Source organism: Antechinus flavipes, chromosome 3 (genome assembly GCF_016432865.1).
Source record: "Antechinus flavipes isolate AdamAnt ecotype Samford, QLD, Australia chromosome 3, AdamAnt_v2, whole genome shotgun sequence".
NCBI classification, from domain to species: Eukaryota; Metazoa; Chordata; class Mammalia; order Dasyuromorphia; family Dasyuridae; genus Antechinus; species Antechinus flavipes.
In genome coordinates this window covers 37,409,036-37,431,923 of record NC_067400.1, presented here as the reverse complement: position 1 = coordinate 37,431,923, position 22,888 = coordinate 37,409,036, and the positions used below count along the sequence as shown (strand labels likewise).

Genomic DNA, 22,888 nt, shown 5'->3' with positions numbered 1-22,888 from the left:
TCCTACCATTGGGTCTGTGGGTCAGGGTGTCTTATTTGCTGAGATGGTTCCGACATCCAGCCGGAGGAACAGTAGTTTGTCCAGCAGCATATATGCCACGTGGTAGGCCCAGAGAAAATCCTTCAGAAAATCACAGCGCTCCTTAAATAACCCCCACACCTCTTAGAAGAGGCCCCCCTTTTGTACAATAACGCCCAGTCAGTGTTGTAAGCAATGGATACAAGTCTCTGAAGAGAGCATCTAAAGCGGCAATGAAGGAGCACGTGGTGGGAGAAGGCAGGCTTTAAGCCAAAGGGAAAAGGACCTCTGAAGAGGGGCAGTCAAAGCTGTCTTCAGGGCAACATTTCAGAGGAAAAAAACGGGGTGATCGTGTGTCCATGGTGACTGAATATGCAGGTGAGAAGTTGGAACAAGCCATTTGTATCCTCTAAAGGTCAAGGAGAAATCCAAACGGCCTCTGGCACGTTGAGTCACAGATAAACCTACTCAATGAATGAGGTCATACAGGTATGGATGGGCTGTATGGACAGCACTTACTATATACAGAGAGAACATCCAAATGGATGGGATGCACATCCATCTCAGTTTTGGTGGAAAGCACATGTGCACTGGTTCAACTGTCAAGATGAAATTCCTTGATGGCATCGACTGTCTCATTTTTGTCTGTAATAATTCTCGCACCTAACAAAATGCCTGGAACAAAACTCTTAAACAAAAAAATACCTTGAATGATGTAAAAAGGATTTTTTGCTTTTACTTTGGATAACTAGAAAAAAATTACTTCCAGATGCTCTCCCCAACTCCTGCCATATTACCTTATTGTTAACAGGAATTATAATGTATATGATTCAGTGAAGAGTACACATACCATGTTGAAATTTATTAAGAAAATGTTACATGTTGAGGTTTATTAAGAAAAGAGATGTACTATAACTTTAATAATTTAGAACTGACACTGTCCATGTCATCTTTTGCATGTGTTCACTGTATCTGAGTTATACTGTCTCTTTGTGTTACATACTGCCTCTTTGTGTTACTAAGGTTATTGTTCAAGCTGTACTGCACCGGCTCTTCCCATGGTAAAAAAAAAAGATTACTTTGGATTTTTATGTTTATAAGGAAAACAAGGTAACTAAATTTGATTTTTATTTCCATTCCCTGGTACTTAGCAGACATTAAGGGAGTCAAGAGTCTAATAAATAAGTAGAGTACTTTTTGGTCTTAGTCAATACAATATTACTTCTTTTTTTAAGAAACATTTACCAAAAATATTCAGACCTTCACTTTTTAAAAATAATTTTGTCCTCTACAAAGAGCCTGTTCAAATTATATTTAATGAAATTTTAAGATGTTCGAATATTTTAAAAATTTTGTCTACTCTTGGCATTTCAATTTAACAAATACTTCCTGTCTTTTATATTTTATAATTTTTATCATTTAAAACTCTTAACCTTAAATTACTCTTGATACCAATTTTTGCAATATTTATCAGTAAGGATATTTTTATTTGATGTCAACAGTTAAGATATTTGAAAAACTCACATTCTTTAAAGAGAGGCAAAGAATTCCTGTTATAAAAAGAAAACATGTCAAGTTCCAGAAGACTTGCTTAATTAAGTAACTTTTCTGATTAAGGTTTTAATTTTTTACATAATCCAGACTAAAAATGTCGATGCCAACTGAAATAGGGTATTAGTGAAGAATTGAGATGACTGTATTCTACATGCTAAGATACACAAGTCACTTTTGATACAATTATACTTCCCGTCTACCACTTTCACTTATTGGGCATATTTTGTAGGATCTACTTCCAAACAATATTATTCTTTATAAGTTCACAAACTGATTTCATCTAATTTTAATGCCATCTTCATAATCTTCATAAAAAAAAATCCCTTCACAAAAAAAGCAATTCTCTCAAACTATATTGAGAACTACTATAAGACCAAAAGGGAAATGGCTATTTTATTCAGAGAACCACAATACAGTACACATTTCTTCACTTAACCCCCACATTAGATGAGTAGAATCAATTGTTTAATGGTCAGGTACTGCTTTATGTTCACGATCAATAAGGTCCTTTTCAATAGTTGGGTAAAAAAACCAGGGTCCATCCCCTCTTCCTCGCATAAGTCTTTCTGTTTCCTGATACTTCAACCTGTAAGAAAGAAAATCCTTAAATTAAATTTCACGCACCAATGGTTTACAAATGTAAATCACTCTACACATAAAATCTGAAAGTATATTCTAATGTCTCTTCTCCTGCCCATTCAGGTAATCAATCCCCCTATGCCTTTATGCTTTTATGTTCAAACAATCTCCTTAACTCATTCCTTCCTCTATTCCCACAAACTGCCACCTTTATGTGTACCATTTCACTGGGATAATGGTGTCACACTTGCTTTCAGTCTTCCTATCCAAGCCAAAGAAAGTCATCTTTTTTCTTAATCAGGTCATCCCATGCCTAAACTAACTCCCTATCTGGAGCATCCTAATTGAGACAAAATATCAATTGTAAACATCATCTTTGCTCCTTTTTCCTTATTTCCCCACCTTACTCCCATTTTCTTTGTATTATACCTTCCCTTGCTTTTACTTTAAAAAAAAAAAAGGGGAGGGGGTCATTTTTAAGCCCCATTTTCCCCCCATACTCTACAACAAAAATTCTTAAACTGTGGATTGCAACTCCATAGGGGGTTGCATAATTGAATATGTGGACTGCAAAATTATGATTTAATATCAATAAATGTTTGAATTGTATATTTTATATATTTATATATTCAAGAGTCATAAAACTTTCTCAGGTAAAAAGGGGTTGCAAGTGGAAAAAGTTTAAGCAGCCTTGCTCTATAGCACAAAAGCCCCATGGCATCATCCTCCCCTCTCTCTAATGTTCTCCTCCTTTCCTATTTAGACAGAATTTATACTTACCAAGATCAAACTCTCTCCTTATAGCTTTGATCTTAATCTCTCCTATATACTTTTAACAAGTTGTCCCCATAATTGTCTCCCCTTTTCTACCCCCTCCATTTTAAATCTCTCCCTCTTAACTGGCTCATTTTCTGCTGCCTACAATCATTGCCAGATCTCCCTATCTATAAAAACCCCTCACTCGAGTCAATCATCCTCTAAAGTTATCATCCTACTATAATCTCTTTCCTTTCATAACCAAACTCCTAAAAGGAGCCATCTACATTTGATGCTTCCAATTCCTCTTCCCTTACTCAATTTTACAATCCGGCGGCTTCTTTTACCTCATCATTTAAACATTGTTCCCCTCCCATTGTTCTCCAGTCTAATCAAGTTTTCCTTCCCCACCTCCTTGTTGGCTCTTCATCCAAATCCTCTAACGTGGGTGTACCCCAAGGTACTGCCCTTGGATCTTGTCTTGATGACCTCATCAGTTTCTCTAGCATCAATTATTGTTTCTACACAGAAGTACACAGAACTATATTTCAAGTCCTGGTTCCCGGTCTATCTCGTGAACTTGTCCCACATTACCAACACAGGTAGCACTAACTCAATAGAACTCATCTTTCCACCCAAACTCACTCCTACCATTAGCTTTCCTATTTCTGCCAATGATACCATGACTACTCTTCTACTTCTCACCCAGGTGTGATTGTTCAATCCTTAATCTCTTTCTAGCCATTCCTTATTAATTCCACCTCCACACCTCTCAGAAGTGTCCCCCTTTCTCCCTTTAAAGAGCTACCACCACTGAAGTTTCACACCCTCATAAATTCTTATCTGGACGTTTGCAACATCCTAGCAGACAGTTTTCCTGCCTCATGTCATTCCCCCATTAATCCATCCTTCTCATAGAGATGCCAGAAACATTTCTAAAGCAGAATTCTAATGAGGTCAATACTGATGCTCGCTCAGTAAGCTTCAGTGGTTTAAAATGCTAATTGAGTGGCATAATTCCATATTGCTCTCCAAAATGGTTCAGTTCATAGTCCCATCAACAGTGAATCAGTGTTTCAATTTTCCCACATCCTTTCCAAAATTTGTAGCTTTTCCTTTCAATCATTTAAGCCAATTTAATAGGTATAAAATGATATCTGAAATTGTTTTAATTTGTAAAATAATCAATAATGATTTACAACATTTTTTCATGTAACTATGAATTATTTTGATTCCTCCATCTGAAAACTATTTATTCATATCCTTCGGATATTTAGCAATTAGAGAATGACTTATATTCATAAATTTGACAAAGTTCTTTATGAACTTTGCGAATGAAAAAAACTAACATGTTATGTTATGGGCCAGAACTCTGAACTTGAAACAAAGGATTCTTACAGGGTGCTGGGTCAGTGGAATTGATAGAGACAATGGTTATCTAGTTTAGCATGGTTCAGTATGATTGATTTAATCTTAAAACAAATAATGGTTTCCTAGTGATATAATGATTGGTCTATATTCAGTGTAGAGCATATGACCTAGGAGCCTCAGCCAGGATTCATTCAGAGAGATTCAGAGGGCAGAGAAGATAGACGGGAGCTCAAACTCTCGGAACCAAGGAGAGAGATAGGCCCTCTAAGAAAGCTAACCAGGCCCCAGGAAAGGAGATGAGACTTTGAAAAAGATAATAAAGGATCTGGACTTTAACCCCTGGCTATTCATGTGGAGATTATTGAACTGAAAAGAAGGCTGCTCCCAGAGACCCCAAGGAAACAGAACTAGAGAACATTACAGTAACAGAAAAGAGGTTTAGCAGCATCATAATTTAAACTACATTAAAAGGCAATAATTATCAAAACTATCTGGTAATAATTAAGAAATAGAAAAGTAGATCAGTGAAGCAGAGTAGACATAATGTACAGCAGCAAATAACTAATAATCTAGTATCTGAAAAGTACAAAGACATGTGGAGATAAGAATGCATTACTTTGTAAAAGTTCTTAGGAAAGCTGAAAAACAGTATGGCAGAAATTAGGCATAGACCATATTATCTTACACTAAGATAAGGTCAAAATGGATATAAGACCTACACATAAAAAGAGATAATAGAAAAAAAAATTGAAGAACATGGAATACACTACTTGATTTATGGACTGGTGAACAAATTATGAATAAATAAAAACATGCGAGGTGTAAAATGGTTAATTTTGATATCAAATCTAAAAATTTTTGTATAAATAAATGCAGCCAAGATCATAAGAAAAGCAGAAAATTGGAGGAAAAAAGCTATAGTTTCTCAGCTAAAGGTCTTGTATCTCAAATATATTAAGAACTTTGTCAATCCTTTAAGAGTATCACTGCCTCTTTAGAATCCCTAATCTCCTTCAAAACCATAGCTTTCTTGATAGCTTCAGTCCCATTACTTCCAAAAGAATCTTTTATCTCTATATGTGTATATTCCCCCTTTCCCTATAGACTGTAAGATCCTTGAGGGCAGAGACTGTTTCTTTCTTTTTTTTTTTTTTTTTTGGTCTTTGAATCCCCACTGCTTAATAGTGTCTGGCTCAAAAGGGGTAAGTAAATACCTATTAAGAGAATGATGATCAAACTCAATCTATTGCATTTATAATAACAGCTTGCATTTATATAGAAACCCAAGGTTTGAAAACAACTCCATGAATTATGCATTACAAGTCTTATCCCTGTATTACAGAAAAGGAAACTGAGGCTGAGATACACTAAAGTGATTTATCAAAGTGCTGCTGCGAATGTCAAAGATAGAACTGGAATACAGGTCTCCTGTACAGAGCTCTTTCCATTCCCCTATGATGGCTCTACAGAATCCCAGAAGTGGAAAACCACCTGAAGTACAAATACAAATCCCACTCTATACCTCCTCCAATGGTCATCCAGATTCTGTGATGGAACAGTGCCTTAAAAGAAAACCTATTCTACTTTTCAGTGTGGAGTACTGGACTTGGAATCAAGGAGACCTGGGTTCGATTCCCACTTCGGATATGTAACATGTAAGCCTGGAGATGTCCCTTAAGCTATTCAAGTCTCACTTTCCTCACTGGTTGAAAAGAGACCACTCATCTCACAAGGGAGTTATGAGGATCAAGGGCAGTAAGATCAAACATCTTGCAAACTTTAAATGACTTAAAAGAGGCCACTCATCTCACAAGGGAGTTATGAGGATCAAGAGCAGTAAGATCAAACATCTTGCAAACTTTAAATGACTTAAATGTACCTCCCTTGCCCCTCTTGTTCTATCCTCTGAATCTGTTTCCCTTCGAGCTAATGGCTCTTCAAATATTTTCTTAAGACAAGGAGGATATTTGCCCCTAGTCTTTCTCCCACAAAATGTAGACTATGAACACTCAACTGGGTGCTCTTGGACTCCTGGCCAGGTAGTTTCATCCTCGTAAGGCACAGTTCTACAGAAGTGCTCCAGGACAGAAGTGCTCTCAGAGACTCTGTCCTATGGGACTGAACCCAACATTCTAGACAGACTTCCACTGGTGGACAACAGAGCCATTTCTTTCTTTGTTCCAAACACCCAGTAATAATTCAGAGGATTCAAAGAAACAAACAGTTCCTTCCCTCAAGTTTACATTATGTTCTGAAGCTCAAGATAAAATGGATCTTTTAGGCAATCACACCATCTTTCCAATATTGAACTCGGGGGCAGCTAGATGGTGCAGTGGATAGAGGGCCAGCCCTGGAGTCAGAAGAACCTGAGTTCAAATCTGACCCCAAACACACTTCCTAGTTGTGTGACCTGGGCCAGTCACATACTCTCGGTTGCCTTAACCAAAAAAAAAAAAAAAAAAAAAAAAAGGAAGACAACTAATACTATATTAAAAGCTGACCAACTAGTATCAAGGTAGTATTTTTTGTGTTCTGTCCTTGTGTAGCTGATTTCACTTTCTACCTCCCTTTACAAAGAATTTCAATTTCTGAATCCTCTGTGCAGGCTCTCAGTCATTTCTCAAATGGCCATACCCTTTCCTTCCAATTTTAATAAGAGTAATCATTAAGGTTACTCAATCATAAAACAAACTGATGCTGCTCAATAGTGCAGATCACCCCTGCCCACTTTTCCTGTGACTTTCCCTCATCCATCCTCCATGTCTAGATAGGGACCTGATTTTTTGTCTTAGGAGTGTCTGTTTCTTTTTTCCTCTCTTCTTATTCCCCACACACCATCTGGGTTTCAGGTATTCCTGGCCTTACTCAGGCCCTAAGCTCAGGAAAAGCTCAAGGATCCCTCTATGGCCCATTTACCCTGAGATCATGTGCAGGGAAGGTATGGGGAGTTCCAAAAAACTACAATTTAGCCCCAGGGAAGTGCCAGGCATATGTGCCCTTAGGCATGGTGATAAGTGATGGGGATGGATTTGCAGAAGGAGTTCTTCTTTATTATCTTCATCCTTTAATCATCGGTCAGTTGTATATAAATGAGCAAGATCAGAATATAATGAAGACTAGCCTTTGAACAGATCCTACTTCCTTCTCCCCATGCCCAGAGTCTGTTATACCCAGATCCATCGCATGAGCCGAGGGCCCCAGCTGCAGGCAGACTTTTGAAGTCTAATGACCTTGTCATCAAACAGTCTTCCCCCAGCCCTTAATCACCCAGCCCTGTTCCTTTTGTATGTGAGCAGCATGCTGAGACAAGCACAAACTCCGCATCCCCTTCTCTCCCCAACCAGAAGCCTCCACTGTTTACCTCAGATCAGCCTTATCAGCTTCCAACTGAATGATTGCCATGGTTCTTTCATAATTCTTTTCAGGAGGTTCATAAACATAACGAGCAATCCACCTGGTTATAGGGTGCTAGGAGAGACAATGGTTCACATTAATTTCTTAATTCTGTCATCCACTCCTTCATTTCACATTCAAAACAATTGTTAGTAAATTAGCAACAAAGAATGAGCAAAGACAAGAAATTTTAGCTTTATAAAGGATTATTAATATTAAATTTTCTTTTCTTCAGTATAACTCATTTTGACTTAGAAAATAACCATTTGATTCTTTTCGGTAGAAGGCCCTATAATGCATGTAAAAATAATTTTAAAAATTAAAATTTTTAGTTTTTGTAAATAAAATCCCAAAGCTCTTCTCAGTTCCTCCTGAACTTTTGTAAAACAGCAAAACAATTATCTTAATGAATTAAACCTCAACTGGCAAATTCTGGAATTAACTTTTTAAATTTGTATTGGTATCTTTTGTTTTTTAAATGATTTTATTTCTCTAAATATCTCTCCCTTTTTCTCCCCAGAAGGTCATCTCTAATAAGATATGAGAAAAAAAAGAGAGATTCAGCAAACCATCCCCCACACATCAATCAAACCCTGAAAGGTATAAAGAAGTCCCACAATGTAGAGAGCCAGAAGGTAAGAATCCATTCCAGGTCTTGAATCTTATAGTAACGTGGCTCACCAAACTTTCTTTTCTTATTGAAATAGCCAGAGACTGCTTGTCAATATAATAAATTAATAATCTAGCGACTGAAGCAAAATATAAACACTACTTTTTGGATTAAAGGCAAACTCTGAATTCAGGACAGAAAAAACAGCCCACAATAGAACACTAAAGGCATTTGGGGAAAAGATACTTTAGACCATGGTATGATAAACTTTACTCTGATGTGTATCTCAACTATTTACATCTCTGTCTAATTAACCAAGATCCTGGGCTTAATCATTTACATCTCAGTAGATCTTGATTGTTAAAGAAAACTATAGGAACTTCAAAGAGTATACTTTATATCAAGTCTATGAGCATTTGAGGTATATACATTTGTTTCTCTGATCAATAAATTTTTTGAAGAGTTTATATGAGAGATTCTCTCCACCTGGTCCCGATAAATTCATATCCTTAATTCACTGCAGGAGCTGGACTCCTACACCACAGTTTCCACAAAATGTCCTAGTACTTCTGGAAAGAAGGAGGGGCAAGTGCATTGATGAATGTCTCCTCTAAAGGCACATTTGGCCACTGTAAGGACACAGCATCTGGGGTGATGTTTGCTGTTGGTTCTTTTCCTATTGTTGTGTCCATGATGTACGTTTTCCCACAGAACACTCCTCATGTGGACCTATATTCCTTCATTTCTTACAGCCCAGTAATATGCTATTATCTTTAAGTACAACAAGCAGTTTAGCCAATCCCCAATCAATGGACATCTATTCTGCTTTCGGAAGTAAGTACTGCTATGAATATTTTGGTATATACAGGTCATTTCTATTGTGAGGATGTGTTCAATGAGGAAGAAAAGTACCTTGATGTTACACCTTAATATCTATCTAGTCATTCAAAGGTAATGGGGTTTTTATATCACCTTTAAATTCTTGTGATTTTGAAATGGGAACAAAACATTCTGGATTTTATAGCAGTTGTTAAGAAATATTTTAAATAAAAATACACATGTAAATAAATATCAATAGATTAACTATAAAAAGTGGGAACATACATACTTAAATATATAAAAGTCAATAAACTATATGAATGAATGAATGAAATCATAACAACACTATTTACATCATCTTATTCATCAATATCTAAATAAAAATTCAGCACAACTCAACAAACATTTATTAAGCATTTTAGCCAAGTTTCTAGCACATAATAAACACCTATTAAATGTGTATCTGTCTGTCTTTTATAAAACTACCTACCTAGCACCATGTTTGAGTTGTTATATTATGTATGTGTATGTACATAAGTTTATAATCTAAATGACAAAATGTCTACTTCAAAGGCGCTGGGGGGGCTCTTAAAATGGGTTAAATTAACTGGGATGGAGGGGGGGAATCTATTTTCACAAATGCTTAACTCAAATTTGGCATTTCCTTCAATTATTAATGTAGGCATCAAAACATTATTCAGAAGGGTTTCATAGGTTTTACCAAAGGATTCATAACATAAAAAAGATTAAGAAACCCTGCTCTAAAGAAGCCACCCCCCCCTCACCTTTCTATTCCATTAGAATAAGACGTAATATATACATTACTAAGTGTAATATAGATCATTTGTCATGTGAGTAAAATACTCTAGGATATTATGAGGAGGAAAAAAATGGAGGAAGAGGAAAGAAAGGCTTCCTGAAGGAAGTGGTACTCAAATTAAACTTTGGAAAAAAAAAAAGATTCTGAAAGGCAGAAACAATAACAGCTAGTGTTTCTGCATTACTTTAAGGCTTACACATTATCTCATTTCAACTCACTAAATCCTGGGAGCTAAGTGTTATTATAGAAATGAGGCGGGAAAGGTTCCTCACCATTTAAGGGAAGGCTAGTCATTGCCTAGAACAGTGAGGATATGAGATCTAACCAAAGCCAGGAGGGTTGGGTTGGAGCCTGTGTTTGCTAGTTCATTAAGTGCATTAAAACCAAAGGTGAGGGGTTTAAATTTTATCAAATAGGCCAGAGAAACTACTCAAGGTTTTAGAGCTTTTAGAAGGAATAAACTTGTGTGCATGAAGATTTGCCAATTAGAATGAAGACTGATAAACTGGCCCTATAATATTACTGTTCAAAAATCAAAAAGCAAAAAGCAGCTGAAATAACTCTTTTAACATTTGGTGTCCTGTACCAACCTTGAAGTACTCCCAGTGTTCAGGAACATAGTTTGGTGGGATTTCTGCTAACTCAGCTTCACCTAGTAGGAGACAATGGAGATTATTAACACAATCACCAGATATTCAGTATTATTTCCTCATCATTTTAAGTAAGAATCAGCTTGCAGCTTCAAGAACCTTTACTTTGTATCTAAAGAATAAGTCTGAAATTTTTGATGCATTTCAGTCTGGAGAGAAATCATTAATGGGAGATGTATTTATTATTTCCTTTTTAGCATTTGTGAACCCTGTTAAAAGATGACAAAGTGTCTCAGCAAAATTTCCCTCAAATGTGTGGTGTTTACTGAATTATCAGTTCTGGAATGGGAAAAGGACAATCTTTCCACAGGTGACAGCTCCATGACCTCATCATTGAGGTCTCCCTCTGCATCTTGTGCCACTTTTCTTTTTCCTTCCCAAAATCTTCCAAGGGGATCTCTCCCAGGTGCAGCAGGCCATCCTCTTTCCCTCTTCAGTGCAGCATCTGCTCTGGCTGTATCAGCAGTCCACTCCTACTTCTGGCAGACATGCCCTTAGGGAGGCCTTGAACAATATTTCTGGTTTACAAGCCATAGATGGAAAACACATTATCACAGATCACCAGATCCTAGATTCTGAGCTGGAAGGAACCTTAACAATCAGTCAAGACTTCCCCCTCCTGCCTCCTTCCCCCCCATTTTAGAGATGAGAAAACTGAGGCTTGGGGGAGAAGAATGGCTTGCCAGTGTTCACATAGCCAGTGAGTGTCTTCATCAGGATTCAAAGGAGGTCCTCCAGACTGCAAGGTCAGCCTTCTCTCTCCACCATGTGCATTTGTCAATCTGAGTGCCCTCTTGCATTCACTCACCCCTGGGAGGAGTCGCAGTTTTGCTGCTTCTTAGGCCTGCCACTGCTGCTACAGGAGGAAATCTTTGATTCTGATGCACCAGCTCGGCAACCCCTCTCCCCTCCCTTCTGTCTTTTTCCGAGTTTGAAACTCTAGGATTTTCTCTTACTCTTCCCTCCCTTTCCATACTACAGCATCAGCACTCTGAAAATTCTGTGCCCATCTCAAGCCCTCCGATGTCCTCTAGGCCACCTAAACTCTGACCAGTTTTCCTTCCTTCCTTCATCCTCTCCCCCATCTATCAGTGCATTCATCTCTCTAAGCCAGAGACCTGTTGCCATGACTTTCGGGGGCCCTTCCAACAAGGGCACAGAGCTGAACCTCCCTGAGCCTGCCCTCCTGATACCTGGGGCCGTGCTGCCCTCTTCACACAGAGCCTCAGCCAGACTGGACCCGATGCTCTTCCTGCCCATCCCAAGATGTCCACCTCCCTGACATGCACTTTCACCGTCCCAGCCCGGGCTCTCCGCTACTCTGGAATTACTATGATTTTCAAATGTCACCTATAACTTACTGCCTCTTGATAATTCCCTTTAGCAATTAAAGTATTTGAGTTTTTGCTACACTGTTGTTATTGGAGCAGGTGTCCTCTCCCTGCCATGAAGTCAAGGAATACGTCTTAGTAAACTTCATCTGCCCTAGGACTTAGGACTGGTCTATGTATATCAGGCGTGGAATAAATGCCTGCACAATTGACTATAAGAGCTCCTCGTGGGTGTAGGGGGTGTTCCATCACAAGCACCCACAGACAGGTTTGTTTTCCATGCCTACAAAATCTGGACAATCCACGAGTCAGTTCATAATTGGGAGATTACTTGTCCCAAAAGGGCAGGTGGCTCTGCTGGCACAGAAGGGTTAACAGCACCCAAATTCCCCAAAAGGCATGTTCTTGAAATGTAAAATAAGAATTTTTTTTTTGGTAATAGCTTTTTATTTTCAAAATATATGCAGATAGTTTTCTACATCTACCCTTGCAAAACCTTGTGTTCCAAATTTTTCTCCCTCTTCCCCCCACCCCTTGTCCCAGATAGCAAGTAATCCAATATAGGTTAAACATTTACAATTTTAAAAAGAATCTTTTAAGTGCAGCAAGGTATAGAAGTCAACTGGGTCCTGCCCTGCCTGGGGGAGAAGGAGAGGAGAGATCCCAGGCAATTCTTTCTGATTTGCAGAAAAGCACAAGATCTACAAGAGGCATTACCTCTACCTACAATACTGGAGGCAAAAAAAAATTTAAAAAGAAAACATTCTTGGAGTCTACACTGAGAAATTCTCACTTTGGAGTTTTCTCATCTTCTATTAACACTGACACCCCTCCAGTGCTTAACATTTTCTTCTTCTTTTTTTTAATAGCCTTTTACTTTTCAAGATATATGCAAAGGTAGTTTTCAACATCTATTTGTGCTTTGAAACTTTGTGTTCCAAAATTTTTCTCTCCCTTTCCCCCCACCTCTCCTAAACAGTAGGTAATCCAATATAGGTCAACCATGTGCAGTTCTTGTAAACATATTTCCCCATTATCATGCTGCACAAGAAAAAACAAATTAAAGGGGGGGGGGGGAGGGGAGAGAATGAGAAAGTGTTTTATATTTTCTAAAGAATTTCATTCAAAACATGGCAAATATTAATGTCATTTTTAAAACAGGGAAGCTGAAATTCATAAAAGTAAAATGACTAGTAGGATCATGAGCTAGAAAGTACCAATTTGAATTTGAACCTAGGTCTCTCAAACCTAATTCTGGCCTTATTAACATCACAAATCTTCCATAATAGTTGAAAAAAGATATTAGGATAATAGAAATAATAGCTTTAAAAATTTTTTTTTAATTATAGCTTTTTGAGGGACACTGATACATTGTTGGTGGAATTGTGAACACATCCAGCCATTCTGGAGAGCAATTTGGAACTATGCTCAAAAAGTTATCAAACTGTGCATACCCTTTGATCCAGCAGTGTTTCTACTGGGCTTATACCCCAAAGAGATACTAAAGAAGGGAAAGGGATCTGTATGTGCCAAAATGTTTGTGGCGACCCTGTTTGTAGTGGCTAGAAGCTGGAAAATGAATGGATACCCATCAATTGGAGAATGGTTGGGTAAATTATGGTATATGAACGTTATGGAATATTATTGTTCTGTAAGGAATGACCAGCGGGATGAATACAGAGAAGACTGGTGAGACTTACATGAACTGATGCTAAGTGAAATGAGCAGAACCAGGAGATCATTATATACCTCAACAATGATACTGTTTGAGGATGTATTCTGATGGAAGTGGATCTCTTCGATAAAGAGAGTTAATTCAGTTTCAATTGATCAAAGATGGGCAGAATCAGCTGCACCCAAAGAAAGAACACTGGGAGATGAATATAAACTGCTTGCATTTTTGTTTTTCTTTCCGGATTATTTATACCTTCTGAATTCAATTCTCCCTGTGCAACAAGAAAACTGTTCAGTTCTGCACACGTATATTATATCCAGAATATACTGTAACCTATTCAACATGTAAAGGACTGCTTGCCATCTGGGGGAGGGGGTGAAGGGAGGGAGGGGAAAAATCGGAACAGAAGTGAATGCAAGGGATAATGTTGTAAAAAAATTACCCTGGCATGAGTTCTATCAATAAAAAGTTATTTAAAATAAATAAATGAATTATAGCTTTTTATATACAAAACATATGCATGGGTAATTTTTCAGTATTGACCCTTGCTAAAATTTGTTTCAACTTTTCCCCTCCTTCCCTCCACCCCCTCCCCTAGATGGTAGGGAGTCCCATATATGTTAAATATGTTAAAGTGTACGTTAAACACAATATATGTATACATACTTATATAGCTATCTTGCTGCACAAGAAAGATCGGATTTAGAAAGAAGGTAAAAATAACCTGAGAAGAAAAAAACAAAAATGCAAGCAAAATGTAACAAAAAGAATGTAAATGCTATGTCATAGTCCACTCATTTCTCAATGTTCTTTCTCTGCGTGTAGCTGATCCTGTTCATTACTGATCAATTGGAACTGATTTGGATCCTCTCACTGCTGAAGAGAGGCACATCCATCAGAACTGATCATCATATAGTATTGTTATTGAAGTGTATATAGAAATAATAGCTTTAACCCTCAACAACCCTGGGGGACAGATGCCATTATTATCCTCATTTTACATGAGGAAACTGAGGCAAACAGAGTTCCAGTACCTAACTGGCTCAGGGTAACATAACTAGGGAAGTCTAGAAGACAAGATTCAAACTTAAGTGTTCCTGACTCCCATAAGAATCTGGTCCAACTCACAGATTGCAGACATCCCAGTAGGCAAAGTGCCGAATGAAAGGCCTGTAGGACTGTGGCCCAGCACCAACAGCAGGCTTTAGTCCAGACATAGCTCAGGAAGAATTAGAAATCAGGACACAAATTTAGGCTGAGGACAACTTAACAGTCTCTGTTCTCTTATTTGCACTGAAGCCCTTATGAGCTCCTAGCCATGTGGGTGCAGTAAGAACCACTGCTCTTCAAGAAAAGGACCAAAAAATTTTTAGAACAAGCTCCAGAGCCAGGGAGTCTTCTCTCCCACTTCCCACTCTCCTTATTGGACTTTGCCGGTCCCGCACCTCCAACTTCCTCTTCTCCTCAATTACAGTGCTCAAGGACTCCAAAGCAAATATCTAGCAACAGGTTACAGGCATCTCATTTTGCCTCCCTACCAAGAACAGACCTTGAACCCCTGGGTCAGAAACAGGACCTTTTATCTTGGCTATTTCAACACCTAATATCATTGGAAAGGCTGCCTCCCAGTGAGTTTATACAGCAGAGTGGGCAGCTGGCTAGGGAGCTGGTGGGTATGGACTGGAAATGTAAATCTAAAAACCCACCACAGTGGACTACAACCTTCCTATCTCCACACTTCAGACATCCAGAAACAATAGCCTTCAGTAGATCTCATTAAGTTTGATGGAGAAATTTTGTGATTAGGTTGTCTTTTCCTCTCTAGCTATGACTGCTAAATCAAAAATTGTTCATTTAAGAAAGCATTTGCTACTAAACAACAGGAAACAATGAGCAGTAAAGCAGTAAATCTGATCTATCTCCTTTTCATTTACTCCCCTCCAAAAAAACCCACCCTATTTATAATCCAACTTGTCTTTTTTTTTTTTTTTAAAACAAATAAAGAAAGGAAACCCAAAAAGTTTAAATTATTTACTTGCCCAAGGTCACAGTTAGGTAGTGAATGGCAGAGATGGGATTTGAATCCAGGTTCTGATTACAAATTCAGATTTCTTGCATTATACCACTGCTGCCTTTACATTAATACAGGCAGCTGAGAGTTAATTGTTTACATCTAATTCCCAAGTGTAAGCTCAAACTATTATACTAAAGACTCTTTATTGTGACATTCATATATAAATATTTTTAAAGCTTACCAACAAATATATTCACGTATGTTATACCAACTGCTACTGGAATCCCAGTCAGCAATAAATAAAATCTCTGCAAGATAAAAAAGGAAAATGTATCACATAATGAATTTCTAGGCCACACTTATAAGTATATTTATTATCTGACATCTATCCATATAGATCTAAACTCTCTTCTCTCCCCCTCTTTCCCCCCCCAAACAAAACAAACACTGACCCCAGAGATTCTACCAAAAAGCTATTGGAAATAATTCATAATTTTAGCAAAGTAGCTGGCTACAAAATAAATCCCCATAAATCCTCAGCATTTTTATACATCACCAACAAAACCCAACAGCAAGAGATACAAAGAGAAATTCCATTCAGAATAACTGTTGATACCATAAAATATTTGGGAATCTATCTACCAAAGGAAAGTCAGGAATTATATGAGCAAAATTATAAAAAAGTCTCCACACAAATAAAGTCAGACTTAAATAATTGGAAAAATATTAAGTGCTCTTGGATTGGCCGAGCGAACATAATAAAGATGACAATACTCCCTAAACTAATCTATTTATTTAGTGCTATACCAATCAGACTTCCAAGAAAATATTTTATTGATCTAGAAAAAATAACAACAAAATTCATATGGAACAATAAAAAGTCGAGAATCTCAAGGGAATTAATGAAAAAAAAAATCAAATGAAGGTGGCCTAGCTGTACCTGATCTAAAATTATATTATAAAGCAGCAGTCACCAAAACCATTTGGTATTGGCTAAGAAATAGATTAGTGGATCAGTGGAAAAGGCTAGGCTCACAAGACAGAATAGTCAACTATAGCAATCTAGTGTTTGACAAACCCAAAGCCCCTAACTTCTGGGAAAAGAATTCATTATTTGATAAAAACTGCTGGGATAATTGGAAATTAGTATGGCAGAAATTAGGCATGGACCCACACTTAACACCATATACCAAGATAAGATCAAAATGGGTCTATGACCTAGGCATAAAGAACGAGACTATAAATAAATTAGAGGAACATAGAATAGTTTATCTCTCAGACTTGTGGAGGAGAAAGAAATTTGTGACCAAAGATGAACTAGAGACCATTACTGATCACAGAATAGAAAATTTCGATTACATCAAATTAAAAAGCCTTTGTACAAATAAAACTAATGCAAACAAGATTAGAAGGGAAGCAACAAACTGGGAAAACATTTTCACAGTTAAAGGTTCTGATAAAGGCCTCATTTCCAAAATATATAGAGAACTGACTCAAATTTATAAGAAATCAAGCCATTCTCCAATTGATAAATGGTCAAAGGATATGAACAGACAATTTTCAGAGGATGAGATTGAAACTATTACCACTCATATGAAAGAGTGTTCCAAATCATTATTGATCAGAGAAATGCAAATTAAGACAACTCTGAGATACCACTACACACCTGTCAGATTGGCTAAGATGACAGGAAAAAATAATGATGAATGTTGGAGGGGATGCGGGAAAACAGGGACACTAATGCATTGTTGGTGGAGTTGTGAACGAATCCAACCATTCTGGAGAGCAATCTGGAATTATGCCCAAAAAATTATCAAAATGTGCATATCCTTTGATCCAGCAGTGTTTCTATTGGGCTTATATCCCAAAGAAATACTAAAGAAGGGAAAGGGACCTGTATGTGCCAAAATGTTTGTAGCAGCCCTGTTTGTAGTGGCTAGAAACTGGAAAATGAATGGATGCCCATCAATTGGAGAATGGCTGGGTAAATTGTGGTATATGAATGTTATGGAATATTATTGTTCTGTAAGAAATGACCAGCAGGATGAATACAGAGAGGCTTGGAGAGACCTACATGAACTGATGCTAAGTGAAATGAGCAGAACCAGGAGATCATTATACACTTCGACAACGATATTGTATGAGGACATATTTTGATGGAAGTGGATTTCTTTGACAAAGAGACCTGAGTTTCAATTGATAAATGACGGACAAAAGCAGCTACACCCAAAGAAAGAACACTGGGAAACGAATGTGAACTATCTGCATTTTTGTTTCTCTTCCCGGATTATTTATACCTTCTGAATCCAATTCTCCCTACGCAACAAGAGAACTGTTCGGTTCTGCAAACATATATTGTATCTAGGATATACTGCAACATATCCAACATATAAAGGACTGCTTGCCATCTAGGGGAGGGGGCGGAGGGAGGGAGGGGAAAAAAAAAATCGGAACAGAAATGAGTGTAAATATAATGTAATTATTAAATAAAAAAATTAAAAAAAATTAAAAAAAAAAAAAAAAACACTGAGCTTTCCATTCACTGGCTTTAGGGTAGAATTGGAATTGGAACTGATTTGGATCGTCTGAGAGGACAGAACAGCAACAACAAAAATCAAGGATCAAGGGAAGCTGCTAGAAAATGGAAGCAGGGAGCAAGCTATGCAAGAGGATTAAACAATCTTTTATTTAATCCTTAATACTTCAGAAGGTCTTTCAGAAGTAGCTAGGGTCAAAAGAATTCAGATTGTGGCATTCTCAGTTCTGTAGAAGAGCCCTTATCCACTGAACAAAGCTGGTTCCTCAACAACCAGTCTACATTTGGGTCTGGAAACAGTCAGCAGTCTATCCATAAATCTTACTATGACTATAGTTATGATTATTAAGAAGATAATAACAAGAATTGAATCCTGATAAGAAATGACTGAGGGTTATCAAGCCTTTGGTTAAGACACAAGAGAAAAGATGGTCAATTATTAGGTTCTTAACTATAGCAGAGGATCAAGAGTCTTAATCATCAATTAGCTCTCAAAGGCTCCACAATATCCCTTGAAAATGACCCTGGTCTTAAGCACACAAGAAGCACCCTTTCGACTGGTATATTTTTCTGAGTTGGTGATAAGAGTAATAATCAGTTTATTTCACTCTATAAAATCACTGTATTCCTAAACTTGAAAAGTGAACACTCCAATAATCTGGTGATTCCTCAGGGTTGGGCCTCCCTCCACGAATATCTATGACAGCTCATGCAGGCCTCCTAGATGCTCAAGAGCAATAATGTACAAAGTTTTCATCAGCTTGCATTAAGCTTCATAATAAAATTCTCTGAACTCTGAACTATCACGTATGCATTAAGTCTGTTGTTCATTCATTTCAATGAATCCAACTCTTTATGATTTCATTTGGGGTTTTCTTGGCAGATACTAGAGAGGTTTGCCATTCCCTTCCCTTACTCACTTCACAGATAAGGAAACTGAGCCAAATAGGATTCAGTGTTTTTGTGCAAATAGCTAACGTCTGAAGCCAGATTTGAACTCAGGTCTTCCTGACTCCAGATCCAGTGCTCTATTCATTGTACCACCCTTAATGCCACATTCAGTAAAGTTGCTTCCTTATTTAAGAAAAACCTGAAAAGAATCTTTCTTATACATAATAATAAAGATTATAAAATGTGATATATTTATAACCTAAATCATCACTGATTTATCAGCTTTTAAATCCATTTCTTAGTATATTGTTTCTCTTAAAATAGGAAGTACACATACTATATTTTAAAATGTCACAATCTTGGAAAGCAAAAAATCATTTGAAAGTTTAAATGAAATTTAAATGTGATCTTTCATTTCGATTAGCAAAAGCTCACAACTAAATAATGTTCTATGGTATACAAAACTTCCTTACAATACTGTGTGAGAAAATCAATATAGATGTTCAGCAATTTGCTCAAGGTTACACTGTGGGCTAGTAGAGCAGCTATGGCTCCAATCTAGGTTTCATACTTCCAATCCAACTCTCTTTACACTAGACCATGCTCAATTGGAATGCCTATTTCTTTTTGGTTTTATTGACTTCACTACTCACAATAGATGTATTCTTAAAAAGGGAATAAAATCTCTAAACAACATCTTGCCTTAGATGCACTAAGGCAACAGAATAAATAAAACAATCATACACTGAGTTATTCTGGCAGGTATGAATATAAAATTTCATTTTATATTATTTCATACTGAGGGTTTCACAAGAGTTCTTTTTAAAAGGGAGGTGTTAATTATTGAATCATGGGAGGGAAGGGGCAGAGTCTCAGTTCAGTGCTTCTGGATCTTCTAAGGCAAGGGAAAAAAACCTCATATTTTAAGAGAAATAAAGCACTTATTTATTTAAATCAGGCACTAAGTTTTAACATTCATGTAGGAAAAAATTAGCAGAATAAACTTACCAACAACTTCAAAAATCTCTTGTCATAAAATTCAGAAGGTTTGATGACGAACATTCTCTTCCCATGGCTTCCACTATGTCGAACTGGGGCTAGAAACAAGAAAGTAAGTAAGCAGCATTAATTAAATGTGTTAAGAATGGAGAGATGATCTGTTGGAAGGCAGAAAGACCAAGGTCAAGTCCAGTCTTAGACATCTAGGCTCTGACCCTTGGGCTAGAGGACTTAGGCTAGTGAACTAATTACTTAGTTGAACATATTATAACACTCATTAGACACTTCTGACCTTTCTTTTGGGAATGGCCTTACAGTTATATTTTCTTTCTTTTTTTTGAAGGGAGAGAAAGGGAAGAAGTAGAGAGGAAGAGGGAAGTTATACTCTCTTTGGAGATAGCTCTTCCTATAGTTAGCCCATTGCCAGGAACAGCTAGTCCCTACCCTGATTTGGAAGTCTCCTGGATTCTTGCTCCTCTATCCACCCCAACCACCACCACTTGTCTGGTACCATTCTTCTCTCCTCCCTATATTCCAAAACACAGAAACCAAAGACTATTTTCACTGGGTCTCCCCATTTCCAGATTCTAAAGTCCAAGTGTTGGCAATCTGGGTGTCCTTCCCAAATTTCAAATCCCAAATATGATAATACAACTATTTCCTGGCATCCAGGAAAACTCAGGGTGGGGAAAAGGGAAAAATAGGGAATTACAGGTAGCATTCTATGGATCTGTGCCATCTGAGATATCGTGAATTTTGGCATTCTCTTCCATCATACGGAACACAGCTCATCTACACCCTTTCATCCTGTGTCCCTTTCCTTCATCTCACCTAAAACCTTTCAGTATCTATTCACCCAATGAGGTTCTTCCTACTGAGTGGGTATCATTGAGCCAAGTAGGTTGTGCCCTGGTTATCTCTTCCATGTTCTTACTACATGCCCTCTTTTCTGGTCAAACACAACTCTCTTTGATAATATCTTTTGTGGCAGAACACACATGCATCTGCACATTCATGTAAGTACTGGGACTATGGATAGTCCTGAGTCACAATGTGATCAAAGTTCTTGGAGAGGAGGACGGATGTAAGGGTTTGAGAAAGGGTCATTGTTGGGGGGGAGAAGGCAGTAGATATTTATTAACTGACATCCATCCATATAGATCTAGACTCTCTTCTCCTCCCCCCTCCCCCAAAACAAAAACAAACAGGGAACTTTCCATTCACTGGCTTTAGGGTGACCTTCAGCAAGAAGTTGGCAGCAGATAACATAAATATCCACACATATGACCTTAACTTGCTTTTATCTTGATCAAAATTCTGGTCCACTTGCTTTTGGCCTTGTCTATTAAGTTCTCAGTTTATCACTCTTAATGTAGTGCTTAAATATATTTGGTAACTTCCTGCCAACTGCAGCCAGCATACTGCAGGAGACAGTAACTAATCCCATCTCTTGCTAAGTGAACCAAAACAGGTTTTGGTTCTCTCCCATTTTCACCATGCTAACTCTAACCATGCTGAACAATCACAAAGTTTGGTGATCCTTAAGGCCGGAAACAATCACAAGGCTCGAGGACTCTAATAACTTAGAAACCGTTCGCAAGAAAGCCTGTATTGTCTCCAAAATGACTGCAAGCAGGGGCCTATGAGAACTGAGATCTAAGAATGACTATGTTGGGTCCTTAACTCTGCCACAAGCCCACCTTCTCAAGGGGTTTCTGCTCACTTAGGAACACTCTAGTCTTCCTTGGCTCCCGCAGTTCCAATCCTCACTGACTAGGGGATGTTGGGCTTCTTGAACGCTACGGCTTTGTACGGCATAGAGAAGCCGAAAGATTTAGTTTCAAATCCCCCTCGGACGCTCCCTAACTAGGTGACCCTGGACAAGGCCCGAACCGTGCCGCCTCAGTTTCCTCATCTGTAAAATAAGCTGGAGATAGAATCGGCAGCTGGCTACATTACGTTGTCAAGGAAACCCCAAATGGGGTCACAAAGAGCTGGGACACCACTGAAATGACATGACAACAAAATTAGGAGGATGGGTTCGACTCTGGTTCGGTTATGATTTGATTTGACTCAAAAACCCTATCATTGCCTTCCCAAGAGTTCTAATTCCTGACACCTTAGAGAAACTGTTGTCTTCGTTCTACCAAAGCAAACAAAACGTAACAAAGAGGAAAGAAAGCGGAGCCGGGGTTGTCAGGAGGGTCATCCCAGCTCCGCGGCCGGCTTGCCTCCGCTTCCCCACTTGTAAGATGGGGGCGAGCGGCAGCTGCCTCCAAGGGATATGAAGGCTGCATTGGGGTGATGCTGGTGAAGCGATTTGTACCGCTTGTACAGCTTTAGAACGTTAGCTGTTTGTTCTCATTATTGGTTGCAGGTCGGAGTCCCGCTGCAGCACGGGAACAGGCTGACTCTTAAGAGACTCCGGCCTCTCCGCGTTCCACCCTCCCTTTCTCCCCCCCAGGACCTGCCAAGGTCATCGCGAGGTCCTCCGCTAGCCGCCCGGCACCTACCCACGGCGCCCGCGCCCGGGACGCTCCGGGTCAGCAAGCCGCCGAGGCGCAACTGAGGTCCCAGCCCACGGCGGGTCAGGGCCAGACCGGCTCCCGTCGCCGCCGAGGCTGAAGCCCGCAGCAAGAGGCTCATCGCCGCCATGGCTGCTCCCGGCTTTCTTTCAGGACGCCGAGGCCAGGAACAGATACGGAGGCCGAGACGCCTCTTCCAACCAATGAGAGGTCCCTGAGGTTCGCCCGACCAATGAGAGGCTGAAGCCGGCGACGGCCATAGCGAGACCGGGCAAACGACTTCAGCGAGGACCGTGAGCCGGTTACGGACAGGATCCTGGCCAATAAGAGACTGCTGTCAGCGGCCG

At 38.6% G+C, this 22,888-nt stretch overlaps 1 protein-coding gene across 1 annotated transcript; it reads right to left on the bottom strand.

Annotated features, from left to right (window-relative positions):
* Positions 1–1,927: 1,927 nt before the first annotated feature.
* NDUFB5 (NADH:ubiquinone oxidoreductase subunit B5) lies at positions 1,928–22,702 on the bottom strand. The gene is made up of 6 exons (XM_051983212.1): positions 22,530–22,702; positions 20,026–20,114; positions 15,832–15,898; positions 10,511–10,572; positions 7,640–7,746; positions 1,928–2,158 (listed from the first exon to the last, which is right to left on the bottom strand). The coding sequence occupies exons 1-6, from the start codon at positions 22,669–22,671 to the stop codon at positions 2,038–2,040; spliced, it is 588 nt and encodes a 195-aa protein (XP_051839172.1). The 5' UTR covers positions 22,672–22,702; the 3' UTR covers positions 1,928–2,037.
* Between the last annotated feature and the right edge of the window lie 186 nt (positions 22,703–22,888).